At 38.1% G+C, this 22,506-nt stretch overlaps 1 protein-coding gene across 1 annotated transcript in view; it reads right to left on the bottom strand.

Moving 5' to 3' along the window:
* LOC149797065 (neurotrypsin-like) overlaps positions 1-15,512 on the bottom strand; it is a 59,939-nt gene extending 44,427 nt beyond the window's left edge. Inside the window, exon 1 of the mRNA XM_089960703.1 lies at positions 15,324-15,512. Within this exon, the coding sequence (XP_089816829.1) occupies positions 15,324-15,365 (42 nt within the window). The 5' untranslated portion in view covers positions 15,366-15,512. The remainder of the gene's footprint in view (positions 1-15,323) is intronic.
* Positions 15,513-22,506: the final 6,994 nt, after the last annotated feature.

The following is a 22,506-nucleotide window of genomic DNA, read 5'->3' as shown; positions in this document are numbered from 1 at the left end:
AGTCAGGATCGAATTGATGACTTATTATTACCTGTGAAGAAGAAGAAAAAAAAACACACAAAACATGGATACCTGGGAACTTTATTACATTTTGAACCACAGTTCGTATACGGCTTCTTGGAATCCTGTCGTCTGTGCTAAAGATGAACTCCCTCATCGCAAACCTCAAGACCATCTAGCTTATGTGATCAACACGGACGACAGTCATCTCCCAGGAACCCACTGGGTAGCCGTCTACTTTCCTCAAGAAGGATGTGTGGAATATTTCGATTCGTACGGATTGCCCCTTTTGGAAGACGATATCATCGACTTTATGAGAAGAAATGCTCAGACCACCCGATTCAATAATGTGAAATTACAAGGCACAGATTCCTTGGTGTGTGGACAATATTGTGTGTATTTTCTGCATCATCGCAGCCTGGGCTATTCCTTAGAACATTTAGTGACTCATTTTGATCCTCGTTCTTCTTCAAGAAACGATGTGAAAGTAGATCGATGGTTTTGTGACCATTATGCTTATCTTTTGTCTCAAGCTAGGAAACGTAGTGTCCATCAATGGCCTAATGACTTCCAACAGTGGAAATCACAATTTCATTCACAACGTTGTCAGCCCTGTTTAAAGTAGAGTGTAAATTGAAAAAAATGTTTGTGATTTGAAAAAAAATGTTAGATGTTATAGTGTTGGATTATTGTTAAAAAATGTTAGAGTTTTTGGTTAGTGTTAAGTGATTTTTTAATAAAAAAATGTTGTGTTTTGAAAAAAATGCCTTTGTGGTTTGTTTGGCTATAAGAATGTTTGATTCATGCTCTTTGACTTCTTACTATCCCTCTCATGACACTCATTGAACGTTGCGGCTCGAAAACCGTGTGGGGATGTTTTCCTCCACGTCCGCGCTTTGACTTTAAGAACCGGGTTGTTTCCAGTCTAACCATCCATTGTCAACTCATCCTCCTACGAAGATGTGCTCCAAACTAGCTAAGCTAAACGAAGCCTACGTGAATTTGCATAGGGTCAGACACAGTCTGATACCGAAGCCAGAAGAGATAGAGAATGTGAAGAAGCAGACCTATCCCCAGAAAGTCTATCCTCAGAGGACATCGCATTCTTAGAAACTAAAAGATTGCCATAGCAAACAAAAAAAACCCAACCCTTTTCAGGGCTACCCTAATACCCTAGAAAAGAAATAACAATCGATTTGCCAATGTGTGTAGGTAGAGTAGTGTGAATATAAACACTAACTCTTTTTTTATAGTGTGAGGGTATGTGTTTGTGTATAGGATTGTGTGTTTGTAAGTGCTCACGTACGTTGGTGTGGATAGTAGATTAAGATCATGTCTTTTTTTTGGTGTTTGAGGTGTGGGGAGAGTAGATTTGGGGTTGGATTACTTTGAGTATGTGGATAGTATATTGAAGTGATTAATGAAACTTTTTTAGAATAGTGATGAGCAGTATAAAAAAAGTGAATGAGTGTTTCTTTTTGTTTGGTCATGATTTAGGTAAGATCAATTTTATGTTTTTAGGGGGGATGTTTTCCTTCACGTCCGCGCTTTCACTATAAATTGAAACTCGCTGGGCAGTCTAGCTACCCTGTTCATTCGTTGACAAAACAATGAATACCAGAATTGTGAAACTGCTAGAACTCCAGATGCACCTGGAGTATGTCAGGCGCATACTAAATGAACTGGCCGCGGAGGCCATTGTCGAAGAAGCAAGGATGAAAGAGGAGGAGGAAAGAAGAAAAAAAGAAGAGGAGGAGAGAAGAAACAAAGAAGAGGAGAGAGGAAATTTCAGAATCCCAGAGACAGAAAATTGGGATTCTGAAGCCACATATCCCGCCTCTGCACTCCCAAGAAGAAAGGTAAAAGGAGACTGGGGAAGAAGATGCGTGTGTGGCGCCAGGCCAGGAAGGTGCCAGCATTAGATAGGTGCATCTGGAGTTCAAAAAAAACCAACAGCCCTTTTCAGGGCTACCCAATACTCTAGAAAAGAAATAACCATCAATTTGCCAATGTGTGTAGGTAGAGTAGTGTGAATATAAACACTGACTCTTTTTTAGTGTGAGGGTATGTGTTTGTGTGTTTGTGTTTGTAAGAGCTAAGGTATGTTTGTGTGAATAGTAGATTATGGGTTTGTTTATTGTTTCTTAGCGTATGTGGAGAGTATAGTTTGGGTTTTGTAAACGCTCACGTACGATTGTGTGGATAGTAGATTATGGATTTCGTTTTAATGATTTGCGTGTGTAAATAGTAGATTTGGGGATTGTTTATTGATGGTTCACGTATGTGGATAGTAGATTATATTTAGTTAGTTAGTTGGATTATAGTGGTTTTCGTTCTTTTGAACATGTACCACTTTTTTATTCACGCACTGCGTGATTTTTAATTACTCCTGGGGGAAGGAAAAGGAGCCTCATCCCCCAGGCTTTTATGTACTCAAAGAGTACTTTTTAATTTAGCCACTCAGGTGTAGGACTAACTAGTCCTTAACAACCTGACTGAAAGGCTAATAGACATGAGTAGGAATAGTCACACCACACACTCGTGTTTCTTAGTTGGATTGAAATGCCCCAGGTGTCAAACCAAGCAGTATGTGACTCCCGCCACGATTGGTCGGCAGCGATGACGTCACATTAGGACACCCGGTCTTGTGGCATTGACGAAGTGGCCCGCTTTTATGATATCATCAATTGCCTTTCCCAGTCCGATATTCCGGTAGACAGAGCCTTCCTTTTTTCCACTCTGTTTAGGTGGTGCAGGTTCATCAGCTTCATCGCCGCTGGATGATGATACTTCCAGGGCCGCTGCCAGCGTGGAAGTTTCAAATTCTTCAGTGTCGTCTCTGCCAACATTGCCTGGATTTGGCTGAGTATGTTAGTAGAAATAGCTGTGGAAGCTTGATTTAAAAGTTCAGCCAGATGTTGTTTAAGAGACAAGGAGACGGTTAGGAGTATTTTTTTTTTTTTTTTTTTTTTTTTTTTTTTTTTTTTTTTTTATTCATCAATTCCTTATTTATTTTGATTCCCTATCTTATTGGTTTGGAATGAAAACTTGTTTTTATGGTTGTTTGTATGTTATTATGGAGTCCTGTTTTAATTAATTCCTATTTTCCTATTTTAATTTTTTGTGGCCTTAATTGGTTTTTATTATTCGTGGTATGAACGGCTGTGTCAGTTTGTGAACCTACGAGACCTAGCAGGCCGTCATAATTCCCAAACAGTGATTTTGTAATATTCGTCCTTAACTGGTTTTTATTATTCGGGCTATGAACGGCTGTGTCAGTCTGTGAACCCACGAGACCGAGCCGGCCGTCATAATTCCCAAACAGTGATTTGTTATATTTTTAACTGGTCTTTGATTTACTTTCTTAGATTTTTTTGAGTAGATTGGATTCGTGTATAAAACTTATGATATTTTTGAATGTTAGATTAATATTGGGGTTTGTGTTCATCAAGAATTCTGGGTATGTTGTAGGGGATCCAATTTTATGCTGTTTAACTTTAAACTTAGCCCTTTCTTTTTCAAGTGTATGGCAGTTGTTAAAAATATGCTCTATGTCTTCTGGGACCCTGCAGTGGTAGCAGTTAGGGTTATGTGGTTGTGGTCCTATGTACTGTCCGAAGCTGTTAGCCAGCTTGGTTTTGCCCGTGAGTATTCTATTTATGAATTTTTGTTCACTGCCTTTTGTTTTGGGTGGTTTCCTATTTCTACATACTTCTTTAATGATGGTTTTTAGTTTCCTGCCTTGAGTGCTTGTGTTCCATAATTCCTGCCATTTATTATCAATGAGGGTTTTAGATATGCTATTGAGTTCGCATATGCTATAATCTAGGTTGATGTGAGTGGTTTCGTTTAGTTTTTGTTTAGCTGTTATATCTGCCATATCGTTACCTGGTATGTTAATATGGGATGGTATCCACATAAATTCTACTTGTAAGTTATTATTGTTCAGTATTTTTAACAATAAATTGGTTTGCCTAAGATAGTTTTCTCTTGATTTGGTGTTGTTATTAAGTATTGAGTTTATGACGCTTAGCGAGTCACTTATTATTACCGCTTGGGGTATTTTGTTCTCTTTGATCCATTTGAGTGCTTCAAGTATGGCCCAGAATTCAGCTGTGTATATAGAGCAGAGGTTAGGTAGTCTTCTTCCTACTTTAATGTTAAGTTCGGGGATTACGTAAGCTGCTGCTGTTCTGGGTGGTTCTGTAATTTTGGATCCATCAGTGTAAATCTTAATGTAGTTGCAATATTTTGAGTTGATTTCTTCTGTACAGATTGTGTTTAGTTTGAGTTCCTGTTCGTTTTTATTGCCATATTTCGTAATGAGGGTGTTAACTGTGGGGTTGATATTTATCCATGGTTCTTTGTCATAGTGATTTGCAATTTCTGCTTGGAGTTTGTCTATAGGAAGTTGTTCAACTAATTGATGGACTAATTTCCCTGCTGGTATGTTTTGTGATAATTTAGTTCTAAAAGGTATGTTGCATTTATTTATAGCTAGCCGGGTGGGGTGTGTGTCGGGGTGTGTTGTTAGCCTGGCTGCATATCTGAGGGTGAGTTCTTGTCTTCTAAGGTGGAGCGGCAGTTCTCCAGTTAAGATTTGAAGTTCCACTAGTGATGTGGATGGTAGTGCACCAGTGCAAATAATTAGGGCCTTTCTTTGTATGCTATCTAGTTTTTTGAGGTTATTTTGCGGTGCCGAGTTGTAAATTTGGCATCCGTAATCTAGTTTAGATCTAATTAACGATTTATATAAAGCTAGTAAGGTTTCTTGATTGGATCCCCAGGTGGTTCCTTTAAGGGTTATAAGGAGGTTAAGGTCTTTATTACACCTTTTGACTAGTTCGTTTATGTGGTGTCCCCAGTTTAGCTTGGAGTCATAATGCATTCCTAAAAATCGTGCTACATTTACGAATTTAATTTCTTGATTTTGGATGGTGAGTTTGGGAAACTGATTTTGTAATTTACGTTTGGTGGTGAATAATACTGCTATGGTTTTTTCATGGGATATTTTGAAACCCCATTTATCAGCCCATTTCCCTATTTTGTTTAAACTTGTTTGAATATCGCTGATTACTTTGTGGTTGGAAGGGTTTCCTGCTCTCCATAATCCACTATCATCAGCAAATTGTGAGAGTTCAATTAGTTTTGATGTTAAGTTGGTGTCCAAGTCATTAATCATGATGTTGAAAAGGGTTGGGCTGAGTACGCTCCCTTGTGGTGTACCGTTTTCAAGTGTGTGTGGTTCAGAGTAGGTGTCGCCGACTCTGGTTGATATTTTACGGTCAGCGAGGAAGTTTTCAATGAATTTAAACGTTCGACCTGTGATGGCGTAGTGGTTGAGTTTGGCTAATAAGCCTTTGGTCCATACAAGGTCGAATGCCTTTTCGAGGTCAATAAATACTGCAATTAAATTCCTATCAGCTTTGCGTTTGGAGTTGAACGCCAATTTAATTGCGGTTTCTAATCGTATTAGTTGATCCGTGGTGGATCTTTTGTTTCTAAATCCGCATTGATTATCGGAGATTAAATTATTGCTCTCTAGGTGGTGTTTGAGTCGGTTGGCGACTATGGTTTCCATGATCTTACAAATGTTGTTTGTTAGGGAAATGGGTCTGTAGGAGCTAATATCGTTAGGGTCTTTTCCTTGCTTGGGTATTGGAATTACTATTGCGTGTTTCCATTTATCGGGTAGTTTGCCTGAGGTCCATATTTGGTTTAGTAATTTAATAATTGTTTGTTTAATGTTATTTGGGATATTTTTGTATATTGTGTATCCTATTTGATCTTCCCCTGGGCTAGTTTCGTTTTTGGTTTTCAATGCTAGGTCCCATTCGTAAGTTGTAATGTCTTTATTTAGGTTCGAGACTTTGGGACCGAGGTCTTTAAAGAGATTACTATGGGTTCTTTCTACTTTGTCCCTATGTAATTGAAATGCTGGGGTGTGGTTGGTGTTGCTACTCATATCTGAGAAATGCTGAGCTAGTCGGTCAGCCTTTTCTTTATTAGTAATGGCTCCAGCTATTTTTGGAGTGGTGTTAGTTGTCTTTCCTCTAATTGATCTAATCTTATCCCAGACTTGTTTGGTACTAGTTGTGATATTGATATTCGTGCAGTAATTATGCCAAGTTGATTCCTTTGCCTGTTTAATTATGTTTTTAAGGTTTTTCTCCTTTTGTTTATATATAGTGAAATCAATAGAGTTTTTAGTGCGTTTGAATTTATTGAGGGCTTTTTTCTTATCAGTGATGGCTTGTTTGCATTCATCATTCCACCATGGGACTCCTTGTTTATGTGGGTTACCACTGGTTTTGGGTATGTTAGTGGTGGCTGCCTTTAGTATGGTATCAATCAGGTCTTCGTAATATTTATTAATATTATCATTTTCTATGTTTTTGGTGTCTATTTTGCTTAGTGTTTCATTAAATGAGGTCCAATCTGCTTTTGAATATATCCATCTAGGGGTTCTTTTTAGCGAGTTGTATTGGACCGTCATCTGCAGGGTGACTATTACTGGAAAGTGGTCACTGCCCAAGGGGTCAGTTTGATCCACTCTCCAGTCCGCCACCTGGGTTATTGATGGCGAGCAAATGGTGACGTCGATGGCGGACATGAGACCGTTTTCTGGGTTAAGGCGTGTTTTTGTACCGTCATTTAAAATGGCTAAGTTAGATTCTGCGGTCCATTCTTCAATCAATTTGCCTCTTTTGTCCGTCACACCGCCCCCCCCATAGCTCGTTATGGGCATTGAAATCTCCACAGATGACGATCTGATTTACTCGTTTGTGATCATTTATTTGTTTGTAAGTAATTAAGTTAGCTGTGCCTGATGTTCCCCCTGGGTCATAAATATTGAATATTTGTATTTGACCCTTGCCTGTATGAATTATGAGGGACTGAATTTCGAATGCTTCGTTGCTACCTGGGGTTGGTGTTATGGTTATTGTTGTTACATTCGGGATGTTATCTGCTATATAGATGGCTAAACCCCCACCTCCTTGTCCCGTGGTTCGATTTTTGAAGTGACCTGGGGCATATCCTGGGAGTTTGGGTATTTGTTTGGTTCTACTTGTTATTTTTGTTTCTTGAATGCATATAATATCTGGTTTGTGTTCTAAGCTTTGTAATTTGGCTTTGAGTTCACTGATATTACTTATTAAGCCTCTAGCATTCCATTGCCATATTATAATGTTCCGGTTTGTTGTATAATCCATTATTGGGGTGGTCATTTATTGATTGTTTTGTGTTGAGGGTTATTATGTTAACTTCAAATTTGATTCGATTTTGCTTATTATGCTTATTATCTGTGTTATTTTATCCACGATGTAGTGGTGGTTGTTGATAAGTTCGGCTTTGATCTCTGTGAGTAACTTTTCTATTGTCGGGTTTGACAGTGATTTGTTTTTGGTGTTAGTGTTATCTGATTCTTCGGGGTGGAGTTGTGAGTCTTTGTGGGATTTGATTAAGAATGTATCTTGTTTATTTAATCTTGTTTGATCTTGTTTGACCTTGTTCGACCTTGGTAGGTTGGGTGTTTGGGCTGTGGTTGCTTCAGTTGCTGGTTTGTTTGGGGTCATGATGTGGTAATTTTTATTACTGGGGGTTAGTTTTTTCGCCGCATGATACGGGATTTGCTTGTTGTTCATGATATCTATGGTTTGATATTCCTTGATAGTGTTGGGGCATTCGTGGGATTTAGGTAGGTGCGGGCCCCTGCAGTTGGTACATTTGGGTGTGGTTCTACAACATACATCTTTGTGGTTTCCCCCACATTTGTAGCATAGTTGGGTATATCTACATCTGTTAGAGAAATGTCCCCAGTGTTGGCAGTTGCTGCAGAACCTGGGTTTGTTTATGTATGTCTAAAGGCGGTGGCGTGCCCCAGAGTGATCTAGTCTTATCATGGTTGAGAGTGGAGAATTTGATTCTAGTATCGCTGTATTGGTTTCCTGTCCTAAATGATTTTTGAGTTTATACGCCCTATTTATGGGGGTACCACTGTCTTTGAGTTTGGCAGTGAGGGTTTCATTGTTTATCCCTTTATTTTGTCCTGTGAGTTTTAGAACTGCTTTAAATGTGGGGGTGTTCGTGCGGGAGTATGTGGCTAAGTCATTTGTTCGTGTGTTATTGTTTATTGCCATGAGGGTCTGGTTGCTATTGTGTGTTTTGGTTATTATGTTCTTTGTCCCTATTTGTTTGTGTCTTTCGACGTTAACCCTAATGTTGTTAATAATTTCAATTTCTAGGAATTTGGCCATTTGACTGCGAGTGCTGCAGTGTACTATTATGTATCTTGTGTTTGGCCTAAATATTTTGAATTGTCCTTGATGAACCCTAAGGAGGGCCTGTGTGAGACTGTTAACAGTTAAGTTTATCAGTTTATTGGAGTTGCTACTGATATAAAGTGTGTGTTCTATGGGGTGGTATGAAAATTTGGCCTGTTTCTTTGGTTCTTTGTGGGGGTGTGAGTTTGAATTATTTTGGGGGGCAGGTTTGTTCTTGGTAAACATGGGTCCCTTCCCTTTACCCTTGCCATCCCACACGTTAGGTTTTGATTTAGTGGTTGGGTTAGCTTGTGTTTTGTTTCGGCTGCTGAGTAATTGTTCTTCAGTTAAGGGTTTTGATGGTCCAGGGGTCTGACTGTTAGGTTTTGATTTAGTGGTTGGGTTAGCTTGTGTTTTGTTTCGGCTGCTGAGTAATTGTTCTTCAGTTAAGGGTTTTGATGGTCCAGGGGTCTGACTGTTATGATATTTCGGTTTGTTGTTACTGATATGAATGGGTGGAGTTATCGTTACCATGGGCCCCATTTTGGGTGTAGTTTTTCCTTTGTTACATGAGTTGGGCCCTATTTTCGGTGGGTTTCTTATTATCATGGCTATATGTTTTTTTTCCGGGGATTGTGCAATGACCATGTATTTGGGGGTGGGTGGCTGGTCTTGTTTTTGGAGTGGCGATATTGGTGTTTCTATAGGTATTGTATCATCCAGGTCCTTGTTTGCCGATGGATCTAGTAAGTTTTTGAAACTTACAGTTGAGTTGATACTTAAGTCGGCTGCTGATATTTGAATTAGTTCATTTCTCTCAGGGGTGGTTAGATGCGGTGTTGTTAAATCTTTCCTTTCAGGAGTGGATGAGAAGTTGAGATTCTTCTCGCAAAGTTCAAGGTGCTTGGAGTTTTCACTGAGATCCAATTTCCCCGTGATTATTTGCGGGTTTGGTGTCATAGGGGTGGGAGGTTTATGTGATTTCATTTCCTTTTCAAGCCTATTGTTTCTCAGAATTTGTTTTCTAGTGTTAAAGTTAAGTTTGTTTGTGATTGATTGAGACATTCCTACTTTGGTTTTGAATAAGGTTTAGGTTACTTATTGTTGTTAATAGTGGTTGTGGTTATGAAGAAACAATGAGAGATGAGATTCTGTTACGTTCCGTGAATCGGAAAATCTCACAGCGATTAGCTTGTGCTTGTAATTTGTGAGATTCTGACCAGGCGTGGTATCAGTGTGTTTCCTAGTGCCTGTTTTCGGGAACAGTGCTAACAGCTAGAGTTGTTATTATAAGAAAAAGGTAGTGGTTAGTTGTGTAATTTGTCGAATTTATTCTCTATGATTGAAAATCACACAATGATATTTGGTGCTTGTATCATGTGTGGGTTCAATCCAGTCGGTTCTAGTATGTTTCTTAGAGACTGTTTAAGAGAATAGGCGGCAAATTGAGTAGATACGGAATTTAGTACAAGTAAGGTAAAATATATTATAGTGAGATGTAAACAGCATAGAGTTTTAATTGCCCGCAGGCTTAGTAATTTTCCTACCTTGTACTAAAGTACTTAGCTTTTATACGAGGTGGTATGATCCAAAATGGCTGCGTGGCGGGCTGCTTGGCTGGATTTCCTTTGTCTGATATATTACTATCTTACTGCGTGTTCCTATCGTTCCTTTGTGAGAGTTCCTTAGATCTGTGCACTTCCTTTGTTCACGGCTTGCCGGGTTGCTAATTGTTTCCTCTTCTTAGCATTATTTCTTTGCACAAGTTGTCCTGTTCCTTTTTTCTATATTAATTGGTGTTGGTGGTGGCCGCACTCAGTAGAAATTTTAAAATTATACACCAAGCCGGTTTTAAACAGTAAACAAGTGAGTAGATTATATGAAATGAGAAAAGTAGGGGGATGTTTTCCTTCACGTCCGCGCGTTGTTTGGTCATGATCTAGGTAAGATCAATTTTATGTCTTAGGGGGATGTTTTCCATCACGTCCGCGCTTTTCGTATAAGAACCCACAGTTTTCGTCTACAGAGAAGATGGCTTCAAACCACCTGGATAAAATGCAAACATTGCAAGACGTCCTGGACAATTTGGGCATGATGGAACAAATGCTAGTGAGACTAAATGAAGACCACTATTCTTATAGTCCCCATCGAGTAAAGATGGAGATTAATAACTTAAGAAAAGTAAAGGACATGATAAGTGGTGTGATGAAAGAAATAAAGGAGGAGAAGGAGGATGAAGAGGAAAGGATAAGGATAAGAGAATGGAATGAAAAAATTGAAAAAGAAGAAGAAAATGAGAAGAGGAAGAAAGAAGAGGAGGAGGAGAAGAAGAAAGAAGAGGAGGAGAAAAAAGAAAGAAAAGAAAGAAAAGAAGAGAAAGAGTGTAGGAGAGAAAATAAGAAGTTGGTGGAGAAAAAGAAGCAATTAGAAGCAGAAGAAACCCAAAGGCCCTTTTCAGGGCCACTCATAGGTCTCGAAAAGAGAATGACTTTCGATTGCCTACCCCTTTCTTTAAAAAATTTTTAATAAAAAAAAATCCCATGTTCAATTTCCCTTGACGCTATACAGTCCCACCCTGTTTAAATTCCTTTGTCGCTCAACAGTCCCACGATTTTTCTCCATGTTAATTTCCCTTGTCGCTCAACAGTCCCACGATTTTTTCTCCATGTTAATTTCCCTTGTCGCCAGATTGTCCCACGATTTTTCTCCCATGTTAATTTTCCCTTGTCGCCAGATTGTCCCAAGGGGGTCTGTAATGCTAATTCTCATTGTCGCTAGGGTATCCCCATATACTACTTTTGATATATCAGAATCTTGGATTTATCAATCGACTGAACAGAACAACGATTAGGGATTTACAAATGTATCATTAATTCAATAAGGCAATCTTCCGAGGCGATTTTAGGAATATCGAGGTAGGGAGGAGAAATAAACAAGTAGGCAATGGTTCCGGAAGCCCAGAGATGAAACATTTAGTCGTTCCTACATATTTTTGTGTTTCACTGGCATAAGTTAAACAATTTAAGGATATAGAAAACTTACTCTAACAAATGCTCTCGGTGTTTTGCGCTCGGTTTGTTGGGGTGGGTGAGTAAAAACGGACTCATATCCCGCCACCACCACCACCACCACCATAAGTGCCTCATCTTGTATGTCTATATTTGATGGCATATGTTCGGGTGGCATCTATTTTAGTGTTCTGCAAACAACTCATCGCTAAGGATTCATAACTAAATGGACCATCGGTTTAAGAGGTTATCTGTCTCTGATCCGTGGATATACTTACGTAAGATTGTATTAAATATGTACGAACACAAGCTACAGTATTATTTAATGCTTCAAATGAGTTTTATTCCATAGAAAATGGATTAAAACTGCAACCAGCATAATACAGGACAATACAGAGTTAGAGTTATGGACGATATGTTAAACGTCATGCAACTATTTTCTTGTATTATCAGATGTTATGGAGAAACCAGAGGCAAACCATCTATCTACATATCGATAAAAAACCTCAATATCAAAGGGTGAAAGTTAATGTTGGCAATCTTATAGCTCGCCTTCAAACATACCTTCATGAACTTTCGCATGCCAGAGCTTGAAGCGCACGAATCTTTAGATAATCGAGACGATTTTACCGGATTAAGACTGAGTAAACCCTCCTGATGTCCAAAATACCATTACATTCACAAAAGACAATATTATTGGATGAGAATGAAGAAAGGGGATCTGAATCTCTGTGTCACCAGCAACAGTCAGCAGTCTACGGTAAATATATTGTGCGAACTTAATTTTGTATCAGTGAACAAAAAGCAAACAAAACAACGAATCTAGTTACTAGTTAATTTATGAGTCGGCGAAGGGCTGACATGTGCTGCAAGTGTTAATGGTTCTTACGTACAAACAAAAGGAAATTACCTTTTGTAAATGTACCTCTGGACAAAAAGAAGCAATAGTATGATAAAGCATGCAAGTGACGAAGTTCCCAAGCAGCTATTGTATATAGATTAGTAGAATACCTGCAAACACAACACGTTTTAAAACCCGAAGCTCTTGTTTATTCAAGATATTAGTCAAGTTGTCATTCCTCTTCTATGTGTACTCATTATATATTTATATTGGTCATGTAATTAATGAAAAAGAAAAACGATTAGGGTAAACCATTGTCAAAAAGATATGCAGTAATTTGATGTATTTCATAATGAGATATTGAAATGATCATGAGACAAATGATTTCGCTACTTTTGCAACATAATTTCCGTTTTGAAAATATACTTGTCCTTATGTAGGGTTTTCAAATATGTATATCAATATGCATGCATATTTCATCTCTCTCTCTCTCTCTCTCTCTCTCTCTCTCTCTCTCTCTCATGAACTCAAAATATATGAGCTCCAAACAACAAAATGTTAGGATTCAAGTTTTACCATTTGTTACTTACTTTTCCACATTAATCATGGAACTTCCATTACCCTTTGCTAATTCAATATCATGTTATACCCGTACAATATTGTAGACCGGTTACACTCTACCACAAACCGTACACAAGTTTAGGAAGACTTTTGGATTATATACAGAACTGCAATTGTTTAAGTAGCGTTTTTAACTCTTGTGACAATAACAATTATGTTTGAAGACGATGGAGAAATTTGATATAGATGAGTGTGTTTTAGAAACCAAAATGAAAACATATTCGAAATTTTGTTGCAGTGCCGATTACAGAACTAGAATGCAGCCATAGCAAGGTCTTCCAATTGAGGTCTGAATGCAGAAATAAACACAATGAAGAGCCGGAATCCTTAAAAATATATTTACAATCATTAAGAATTTCAATACATTTCTCTTTAAAGTCTGAGAGATTCGACAATAACTCCACCGCAACAATGATCTCACTTGGGCAAGAAATGTGTTAATGAAATAAAATTCTTTTAATTTCTCATTTTCCTACGAAAACAGTGAAAAATTGATAACATAAACCATTTGTAAACATTATATGTACGAACTAAATTAAAAAAGGCGCCGTCCTAAAATTATTGTAAAATTTCGGAAGCAACTTCTTTTTATCGATGTAATAGCCCTTGAATTGCGGTTCCAGAAATTCGCCAAGCAAACAGGTCTTTGCCGCAGATCGGGGCACAGTGTGCATGCAAGTTATCACAGCTTACTTGTTCGAGGCACACAAGTGCACGCTAGCTGGTGGTCAACATAAATTGGCCATTCTGTGTATTCGTCTGCGCGTAAATGACGACATATATACTCATAAGTTCGACAAAACAGCGTATTTTTCACTATCTGTATGGCTACATTCATTTCCATTTTTATGAGGCTTTCATACCTGTGAAGAGTGTGATCTTCCATTGACTTCGTGGCAAGGACGAGGGCAAACTAGTATGTATATATGTGTGTGTGCGTGTACGTGTGCGTGTGTATGCATGCTTTCATGTATGTATATATGCATTCATGTATGTATGTATGTATGTATGGTTCGATTTTGATGTAGTTTCCCTTTAAAATATGTAGTCTCATGCTGCGTCTCTTGAATATCACCAAAATCACTATGCGATGATGTGTGACAGAAGGTCAGACACTGGGCTTGTATTTGTTGGTCCAATGCGATATCTAAATGTTCATAACAGTGTGACCATAAGTAGTAAATTCTGAATAAAATGGCACCAAAACGTTTTCCTTAAATTATGGTAAAATTATCAAAAATATGTTAAAGAATGAATATTTGGAGAATTGCATGCAAATGCTGAGGATCATGCATTACTTTGAATAAAGTGTGTGTGTGTGTGTGTGTGTGTGTGTGCGTGTTTGCTATTTGGATTTTTAACGTAGTTTTAATAATATTTCAGTCATTTCGCTACGATATCTGCATTGAGAAAGCATGCAAGTAGCCTCTCGTGTGTCAGTGGCTCTTTCTGGGATTTTCCCGCGTTCTTTCTCCATCATTAATACTGGCCGCCATGTATATCGTGTGCTGAAAAATGGCGTTAAACCCAACAACAACAACAAGAACGATGTATGCAGTGTGGCACGTTATAGAGATGTCTATCACTGGGACATCATGCCGCAAACATGTACATTATGTCCCACCCAGTCACATTATCCTGACCCTAAGCCGACCAATCCTACAGTAACCGCTTAATGCTGAGTACTTAGCAAAGCAGCTATTAGTACTATTTTATAAGTTTTTGGTATTACTCAGCCGGGGTTCCTACCCGCGACCTCCGACTTCCGAGGCGGACACTTTAACCACTTAGGACACCTGGAATAAACTGTTGTGTATTCTTTATATATATTCTCTATGTAAAAGATACCATTCTTACTGCTTAACACAGTGAACTAACTGGAGGCAATAGTTTCCTACGAGAACCTAAATACGAAATGATGTCGCTTAGGATTAAATTCGTCATTCACTGCATGAAGAAAAAAAAAGTATCATTTTAAAACAGTATCTTGAATTTTTGTTAATGATGAATCACACATGCTTTGTTCATGGTATAGTTATTTTGTAGATATTGACTTGAAGACGATAATTGTTATTCAACTGTTGCAAATTCAGTTTTATCAGAGATGTGGTAGCCAGTTAAAAAGGATATCTGAGGCAGTAAAGTCACCATTAACTTCCATAAATCTACAAACGCATGACTAACATCACTGTAAGTTATTTTGGAAACATTCGTAAACAGTATAGCGAAAATATAACTCTCAGTGCTCTTAGATCGCAGTGACCGTCATTGTATAACAATGGAATGGGGTCAAAGTTTCAGACAGTGTATCGCGAGTTTTTCTATTGTAAATATAAACGCTCAACCAATCAAAAAGAGCGTTCCATTCATGGATGTTTTCAACTGCGATGTTTATTTGCTTTGTTATGTTTTTCTTATATTTATTCTTTTTACTTGGGGGAGGTAGGTATTTTTTCTGACTAGTTTTGCCTAAATTATATTATGTACAGTCGATCCATTAACTTTAAGTTTGATGATTAAATTTGAGCGGTCCTTATCAGAAAATACATAAGTAGCAATAACAAAGTACAATAATAAAGGTGTACATACCAGCAGCGACATTACTGGTATCATCATTTGAAGGATACACATGGTGACGAGCTATCAGATCACGCTCTCATCTCCCATCAGACAAGATCGTTACGTACTTTGAACTCAAGCTGTACTTGGACCCTCTTATGATTGAAGTGTCATACTTATTGTCAATCCAGACACACGTACCTTCAATATCTTCAAGTGGAACGAAACGAAACATGCTTTTATCATGGGTCAACTTACTGGGCGTCTCTTACTTGCGATAATTCTTTGGTGGAGAAGACCTTTCGATGGTTCTTCACGTGACTTTGTACTGAGCGGATGTTTCGAGAGACGAAATGACAAGAGCACAAATTGTGTTAACCATCAACGTTTGTTTTATATAGCTGAAAGTGTGATTAAATTAATATTGAGTTACTAAAATTATATGCGATTTTCATAGCTAAAAATGAGATTTAAATTAAACATGGATTTTAATTACATTTAAGTAGCAAACAGTAGAGTTTTAAACAAGGATTATTGATTACTGTTATATTTGTCTTTCCCTCTGCAGTGACACATATCCATGATAAATCATTGTGGACCTCCACTAAACTCTTATTCGTGTGTGCTTTTATCAGGGTTCACGCAAGAAAGCACCCATAGACCCTCAGCTTTTCAGCCTAGTGTTCTTATCGATCGCGGCTTCCCAATCCAGTACTGTTGCAGATAACTGTTCTGCCCGCAACATAAACTTATTGATAATATTTTCTGGCCATACGTTTGGTGGTGTTGTACTTTAATTAATCTGAAATAAATTTTGATTTTGCGCTAATTCTCAAATTAGATTTGAAAATTTCTTGGACTGGCTATCCAACAACCAAACTGTTTGATGTGAAAACAAATTGAATTATTGTACGTGCCTAGTTAATAAATTTCGAGATACAGAAGTGTTATACCATCCATGACTGCATGCGTGTGGATACGTAAACGATCTACATCATTATTTCGGAGAGTTACTGTTAATTAAACTACGTACGCGACATGAACAATTTTTTGAGAGGTCGTCTGGTATGAAACATACTCTGAGCCGGAAGCTAGCAGGAACATTTTGAAATTCACGGATGTGCAAGGGAAGATAAAACACTCATATGTCATTTACGCACACTCTGAATTCAAAAACGTCCCCGTGGAAACTGTTCCCTCTGTTCCATGGAATACAAGACAAGTTGGCGAACAGGTCCCATGCTTATTTACGCTGTTATCCGATGCGACAGAGTAATTGAGCCGCTTTTGTTGTACTGCAGCTCGAGGTCGGAGAAATTAAGTCTACAAAGCATTTCCCGCCAGCAAACACGATTATTACCCGCGTTGATATTTTCAAGTTCTACGCGACGACTCATTGCTGGTTTTGTGGTTGTCCCTTTAACACCAGTAAATGAGTTCATGATCCCCGTCACATCACTGGCGAGTGCAGAGAGTATCATTAGAGCTATTGTTCTGCAGCTGCTAAGTCAGCTGAGCAAAATAAGAATCCAGGCTCTGCTTCAATTCATCGAAACGACATCGATTTCAACAACAAGTATAATTCCAAACAACATCGAAACTACATTGCGTTTCAATTGGATCAAGTGGAGTTCATTCACCCATGGTAAGGTCTCAATTCCGAAAGGGATAAACTCGTCAGCACCTCTGCGGCTAGATGCAATGATCGCTCACACGTCGATAAGATCACACATTGCCCCGATGAATATGGATTTGTCAAGCTGTTTTCGTGCCAAGGAATCTACCTCTATGAATACACCAACCACCATAAGAAAATTTATAAAACTTAGTTCCCACCCATTCATGCTCCATTATGCGCCCTCATGCGAATGTATTTCCAACGACGATTCGTATGTCGAAATGCCCGTGACTACCACTACATGTATCTGTGCATTGACGTGCTGCTGCTTGCAAAATATATTTTCGTGATATATCTATGCATACGCAAGGTAATCGTAGTTATAGGTTCTTCTATTGGTTTTGGTCTGTTATAGCTTGATCCCTTGTACTCCTTTCAACTTTGGCCATGCTTTTCGGGGTTTGTTGCTGTCGAAAATTAAGATCTAGTTGGAACATCGATCGATATTTGTTTCTTGACCTTGGTATCCTTGGCGGAATTTCAATGATGATTCATCGATACGATCGTGTGAACAACTCGTGTATGGGCGGATAAGATCCTACGTTTCCGAACAGCTGCATTATTTACATCTTTTTAAACGACATAAAGATGTTGGCGATATTTCATCCTATGTGGGTATGTGACCTTTCGTGGATCAATCCGTGCAAGCGTGTGTAAAAATGGAGTACGAGAGAAACATGTGGGGGGGATGCAAGTTATCTGACTAGTGAACTTCGTTGGGTTTCTCACATTAAGACACCTCGGGATAGTTTTCTTGGCGCAGGTAGGTAAATCTGTCACAACACTTGTTTGTCCAATCATGCTTTGGCGAACCCGTAATTAACTTTTGCCGCGCTCGCCAACTTCCCAATGTCTGCATTTGCCTTGCAATAACAGCATGGACTTAATATATCATCGACATTGGCTGTTTGGATTCCATGTTTGTTTCTTGAGGTCATCTCTCCAGCTTTAAGCTTGGCTTTCATTCTTCTTCTGACAATCCCTCGATCATATTTAAGTCATGGATAAGATCCACGTCAGGGTTTGGACGTCCACGACGATCAATTGATGCATTATACGATAGATCATGTTTATAGCATGCGGTATCGACGTGGTTATTGGTTAGTCTCCTGGTTTTGGTCTGTATTTTTAATCCAGTTGTACATAGAGCCATGTTACAGGTTCCCAATAAGTTTATCCAGAGATATGTATTTCGCTATTAAATACATGCCACGATACAGTGTGCTGTTCGATATACTCGGTCACAGCACGGCGATGTTGATCTCGTCAATGAAACCAGAAATCTACATGGTTTTTTAATGACACTCACTACAGCGGCAAATCCTCCACTCTCGAGAGAGCACTTGCGCCTTTGCGACTTTATCATAGTTTGAGTGATATTCAGTCGATGCCATTTAGGAGTTTCACCACGAATAACTCGTGTTGGTCGAACTCTGGTTCAGCTTGGAAATTTGTTGGATTTCTCACAGGCGTGTATGACATTACATCAATCAATGACGTGATGCAGGGGGATTTGATTTGGTGACCGCAACGTTCCACAATTTTCGCACGTACATAAACCCATGCTCAGATTTGTAATGTCGATTGAATATTCACAGTACACCGTGGATATTGCACAGTTGTCACTGATAATGGTTCTTGGTAGTTGCAAAGATATTATAAAGATTCTTGAGCGCGAGCGAATCTTATCGCGGAATACAATATCGAAGCATGCATTGACAGAATCATATATACATATCAGGTTAATCTAGCTTGAGACGCCATAAACCGGTAGCTAATGTTCAGATGTGGAAAGCATAACTGCTACTGACATAGCCTAATAGGAATAGATAGTGTTCAGATCTGCCCAGAATGTGTCACTGATGATATATTCTCAATCAATGAAACAACGCAACACTGTGTAGATGAGTTTATATAAACAAATACTGATTCGCTGATTGCAAATTTGGCAGTGTGAAGCAAAGTTAAGTGTTGGACGGGCATGGGCGACTCTGCTGTCCGAAGAATGTATTAGACGAAAGAGATAATATGCAAATATTCACCGTTTCGAGATCGAATGAGACTTGGACGCACCTGAGTTGCGAGATCTAAGCATCTGAGATTTTCTGTATTATTTTACAGAGTCTGGATCCTCAATGACCATGGACGAATATAATTAGAAGTGCCTGACACGCGTCTAGATATGTTTTCCCGTGTGATGCAATCTTGGCAATTGATGAAAACTTGTACAAGCCGACTGTAACGATTGTGGAGACTGTACAAGGGTTTGGTTTGCCAGTATCGGCATCACGGCCTCATTCAACAACACACGTTATTCCATGGACGGAAAGGATAGCGATGCATGTTTGGACTCGACAGATCTGCGGCGTGGATTCACACGGATGGAGTCGATCATGCTGTGCATATCCTATATATTTTTAGTCAGTTTTCAATGGTTATATTTCTGGCAATTTGAAAGAGTACCATTCGAATCTGAATTTAAGGGCTAGAATTTAAACAAAAATGAAATAGTTAGTGTAATGCAGAATAAAATATACTTATGGGACTTTTAGAAATACGTTTTCATAAAGATATTACCTGACCAATCATGTAATAAAGTTATCTTAACGAAAGAAAAGAATATTACTTTTGCTTTTGGTTTAATCTTTATGCCAAAATCTCAAACCACATTAACATATATCTTAGAATATAATCTTATAGAATATAATCTTGACATTCAAAAATGGAGTTTAGTGAGGGTTTATGAGGAAAGACATATAAGTATTATTAATTGAATTATCATATATAAAGACTTACAATTGGCTGGGTGTTGCGATCGACAAACAAGAGGTCGTAGGTTCGAAATTCGCTGCGGCATCCAGATGTGTGTCACCTTTTCGCATTTTAGCTTCAAACTCTCTTTTACAATTGCTCATCCCAATTTTGTAAATTTATTTTCAACTTTTTTATGTTGCAACTTTATTTCATGAGTCCCGTTCTAGGACGGGCAAGTAAGCTAAATAAATACCCATAATTGCCTTTCCGTATGTCAAGGCTGTCAAGCATGAGGAAAATTTCAGCTGTATCCCAATCTTTTTTTTTTTTTTTGTTTTTACATTTGCAGATTTGTAACTTCAAGCAGTAATTCATTTTATAATTCATGAAACGTTTCTTCACTTTCTACATATTGTGAGATCTTATTAGCAGGCTTACATTCATTTGGGCCTAAGTTATCTTCAAGTTATCCATCTCCGAAACAACAGTTTTGTCATATAACGTTTTGCAATATTTTGTTTTTGTTATGAGAAACGTTTTGCATTTTTTCAGATTCCTCTATCAGCAATGACATCATCTCATTAGTAGAATTGCAAATGTTCTAAAGAAATATTCAGTTATTGTACCCATAGGCAAGCAGCTTGCATTGCATCAGTTTCAAACCTCTTTTTTTCTCTTTTTCTCATCAACTGCAATTTAATCTTTTATTCTCAAAAGCGTGCAGTTTATAACTACTTCTGCTATTGTATTTTTGATATATTTCATTTCAAAATAGTCTATGTTATTACCATTTTTTTCTTCAGGAAGTTTCATTGCTTCCTTATATAAAGCATATTGTACAGTGTTTCCTAAGGTAATAAGTAATATGGTCTCTACGAATAATTAAAATAATTGATCACATACTGCGCTTACGATCAAAAGGTTTGATGTGTCTTTGACATCGATGCACCAGCATATGTTTATTTTTCTTCATATATTCTTTTATTTAGTATCTTAATACTTTTCACCCTTTAATAAAGACTTATTCATTTTCCATCTTCAGTCCCTATATCTATATTCTCTTTAAATTTAAACAATAGTATTATTATAGTGCAGAAGATGCATTTAAATGTTTGATACGCTAACAAAAATCGGTTGCTTGCTATGGGTCAGAAATTTGGGGACATGAATGTAATAGGGATATTGAAATTGTGCAATTCAAATTTTGCAAACAGTACTGAGGTTTTCCTAAATGTACCAATAATGCGATTGTGCTAGTGGAGTGCGGAAGATACCCACCTTGTACTTCAAATTGTTTGCGTTGCATTAAATATTGGCTGACGGTCCTTTTATGGAGTTTATCGATTCTTGACAGATTTTAATTGGATGTGTTTCCCAATATGGTAGAAGTAGAAACGTAATCTATCAGTGGTAGTATATATCCCAAAAAATAAAGTTCAAGTGAATGGAGAGGTCGCTTCCTGAATGTGTGGTCTCCTTTAATGTTTCCGTTGTACGTACCAAATGATTCTTGAGAATTTTGTGTCTACGATTCGCCACCACGGGAACCTGCTGCTATGTATCCTTCTGACGTTCGGGTGATGCATTACAGTGTCAACGCTTCCGACTAATATGTTGTAGGTTTGGGGTATCGGGGTTTGACAAATACCATGAATGTTTTGCTTACTTTTATATTTCAGTAGGGCTGCTATATCGAGGAGTCAAGTTTTGTTAATAGCCTCATCAATATAGCTCCTTCTTTAACCTCTCCTTCTAATGTGCCTATGGAGCTTTCCGAGTCTCTTTTCAAAGGGTCGGGCTTAGAGCATATGCGCTGGTACGAACGCACATAACTTAAGGAACATTGTTGCATTACGTGTTGGGGGTGGCAGCTGGTCGGGATTCGATACAAGTCACAGGCAATAGGTTCAGAATAATGGACAATGGCCATGCTCCTCTCCGAAAGAATAGATCGAGAATCCAAAAGAGATACTGGCATTGTTTGATGACTCCAACGTAAATTTAATCGTAGGATGGAAGTTAATGGCAAATTCAAAAACTATTTAAAACTGGCAACCGTTGCGATCCACACTGAGTATATATCTTCACTGAATATGCAACAGCTTAAAGGTATAAAGTATATAGGGTCCCTCGATAAGATAAGAAGGTTTTTATCGAGTCTAACCCATGCAAATATTGTCACGCGAAGTGTTATTTTAGTGTCCTTTGCAGTCCATGTAATTGGTAGGAAGTGTTTGTTGTTGAATACAAAATTGATAAACTTGCAATGGTAATTTCTTGGCCTGGGACGTTAATAGGTGTGGAACATTATTGCGTGTCGACCGAATCTGTGGGACGCATCAGTAAAGCTGCTGACTTCACAAGTATCGTCACCAAACTTTCCACCCAGTTTCGTTCTTCCTGTTTGCCGGAAGGTCTTTCCTGCTAGACTTGTTTCTATTCCTTTTCGGGGGTTTTCCGTCCGTGACGAAACCACGTTATGGATTTCTCCGTATAACGTGGTCGGTGGAACATTTGTCGTTATGTTTGTCGATTGGTTACCTTTTGAATCTCATTACAAATGTGCTCAGTTTTCCTACATAGCTATATAGACACATATTTTGTTTTGATCGCCGTCTTCAAAGCGACGACGTTCATTATGAAATTGAATACCTACCTCCAATTTTCTCGTCTGACGGAGCGATTTAATAATATATATACATATACATAAATATATATATATATATATATATATATATATATATATATATATATATATATATATATATATATATATATATA

The sequence above is a fragment of the Sinohyriopsis cumingii genome, chromosome 6 (genome assembly GCF_028554795.1).
Source record: "Sinohyriopsis cumingii isolate HCF-2022 chromosome 6, ASM2855479v2, whole genome shotgun sequence".
Classification (NCBI taxonomy): domain Eukaryota; kingdom Metazoa; phylum Mollusca; class Bivalvia; order Unionida; family Unionidae; genus Sinohyriopsis; species Sinohyriopsis cumingii.
This window is presented reverse-complemented; position numbering and strand designations above follow the sequence as displayed.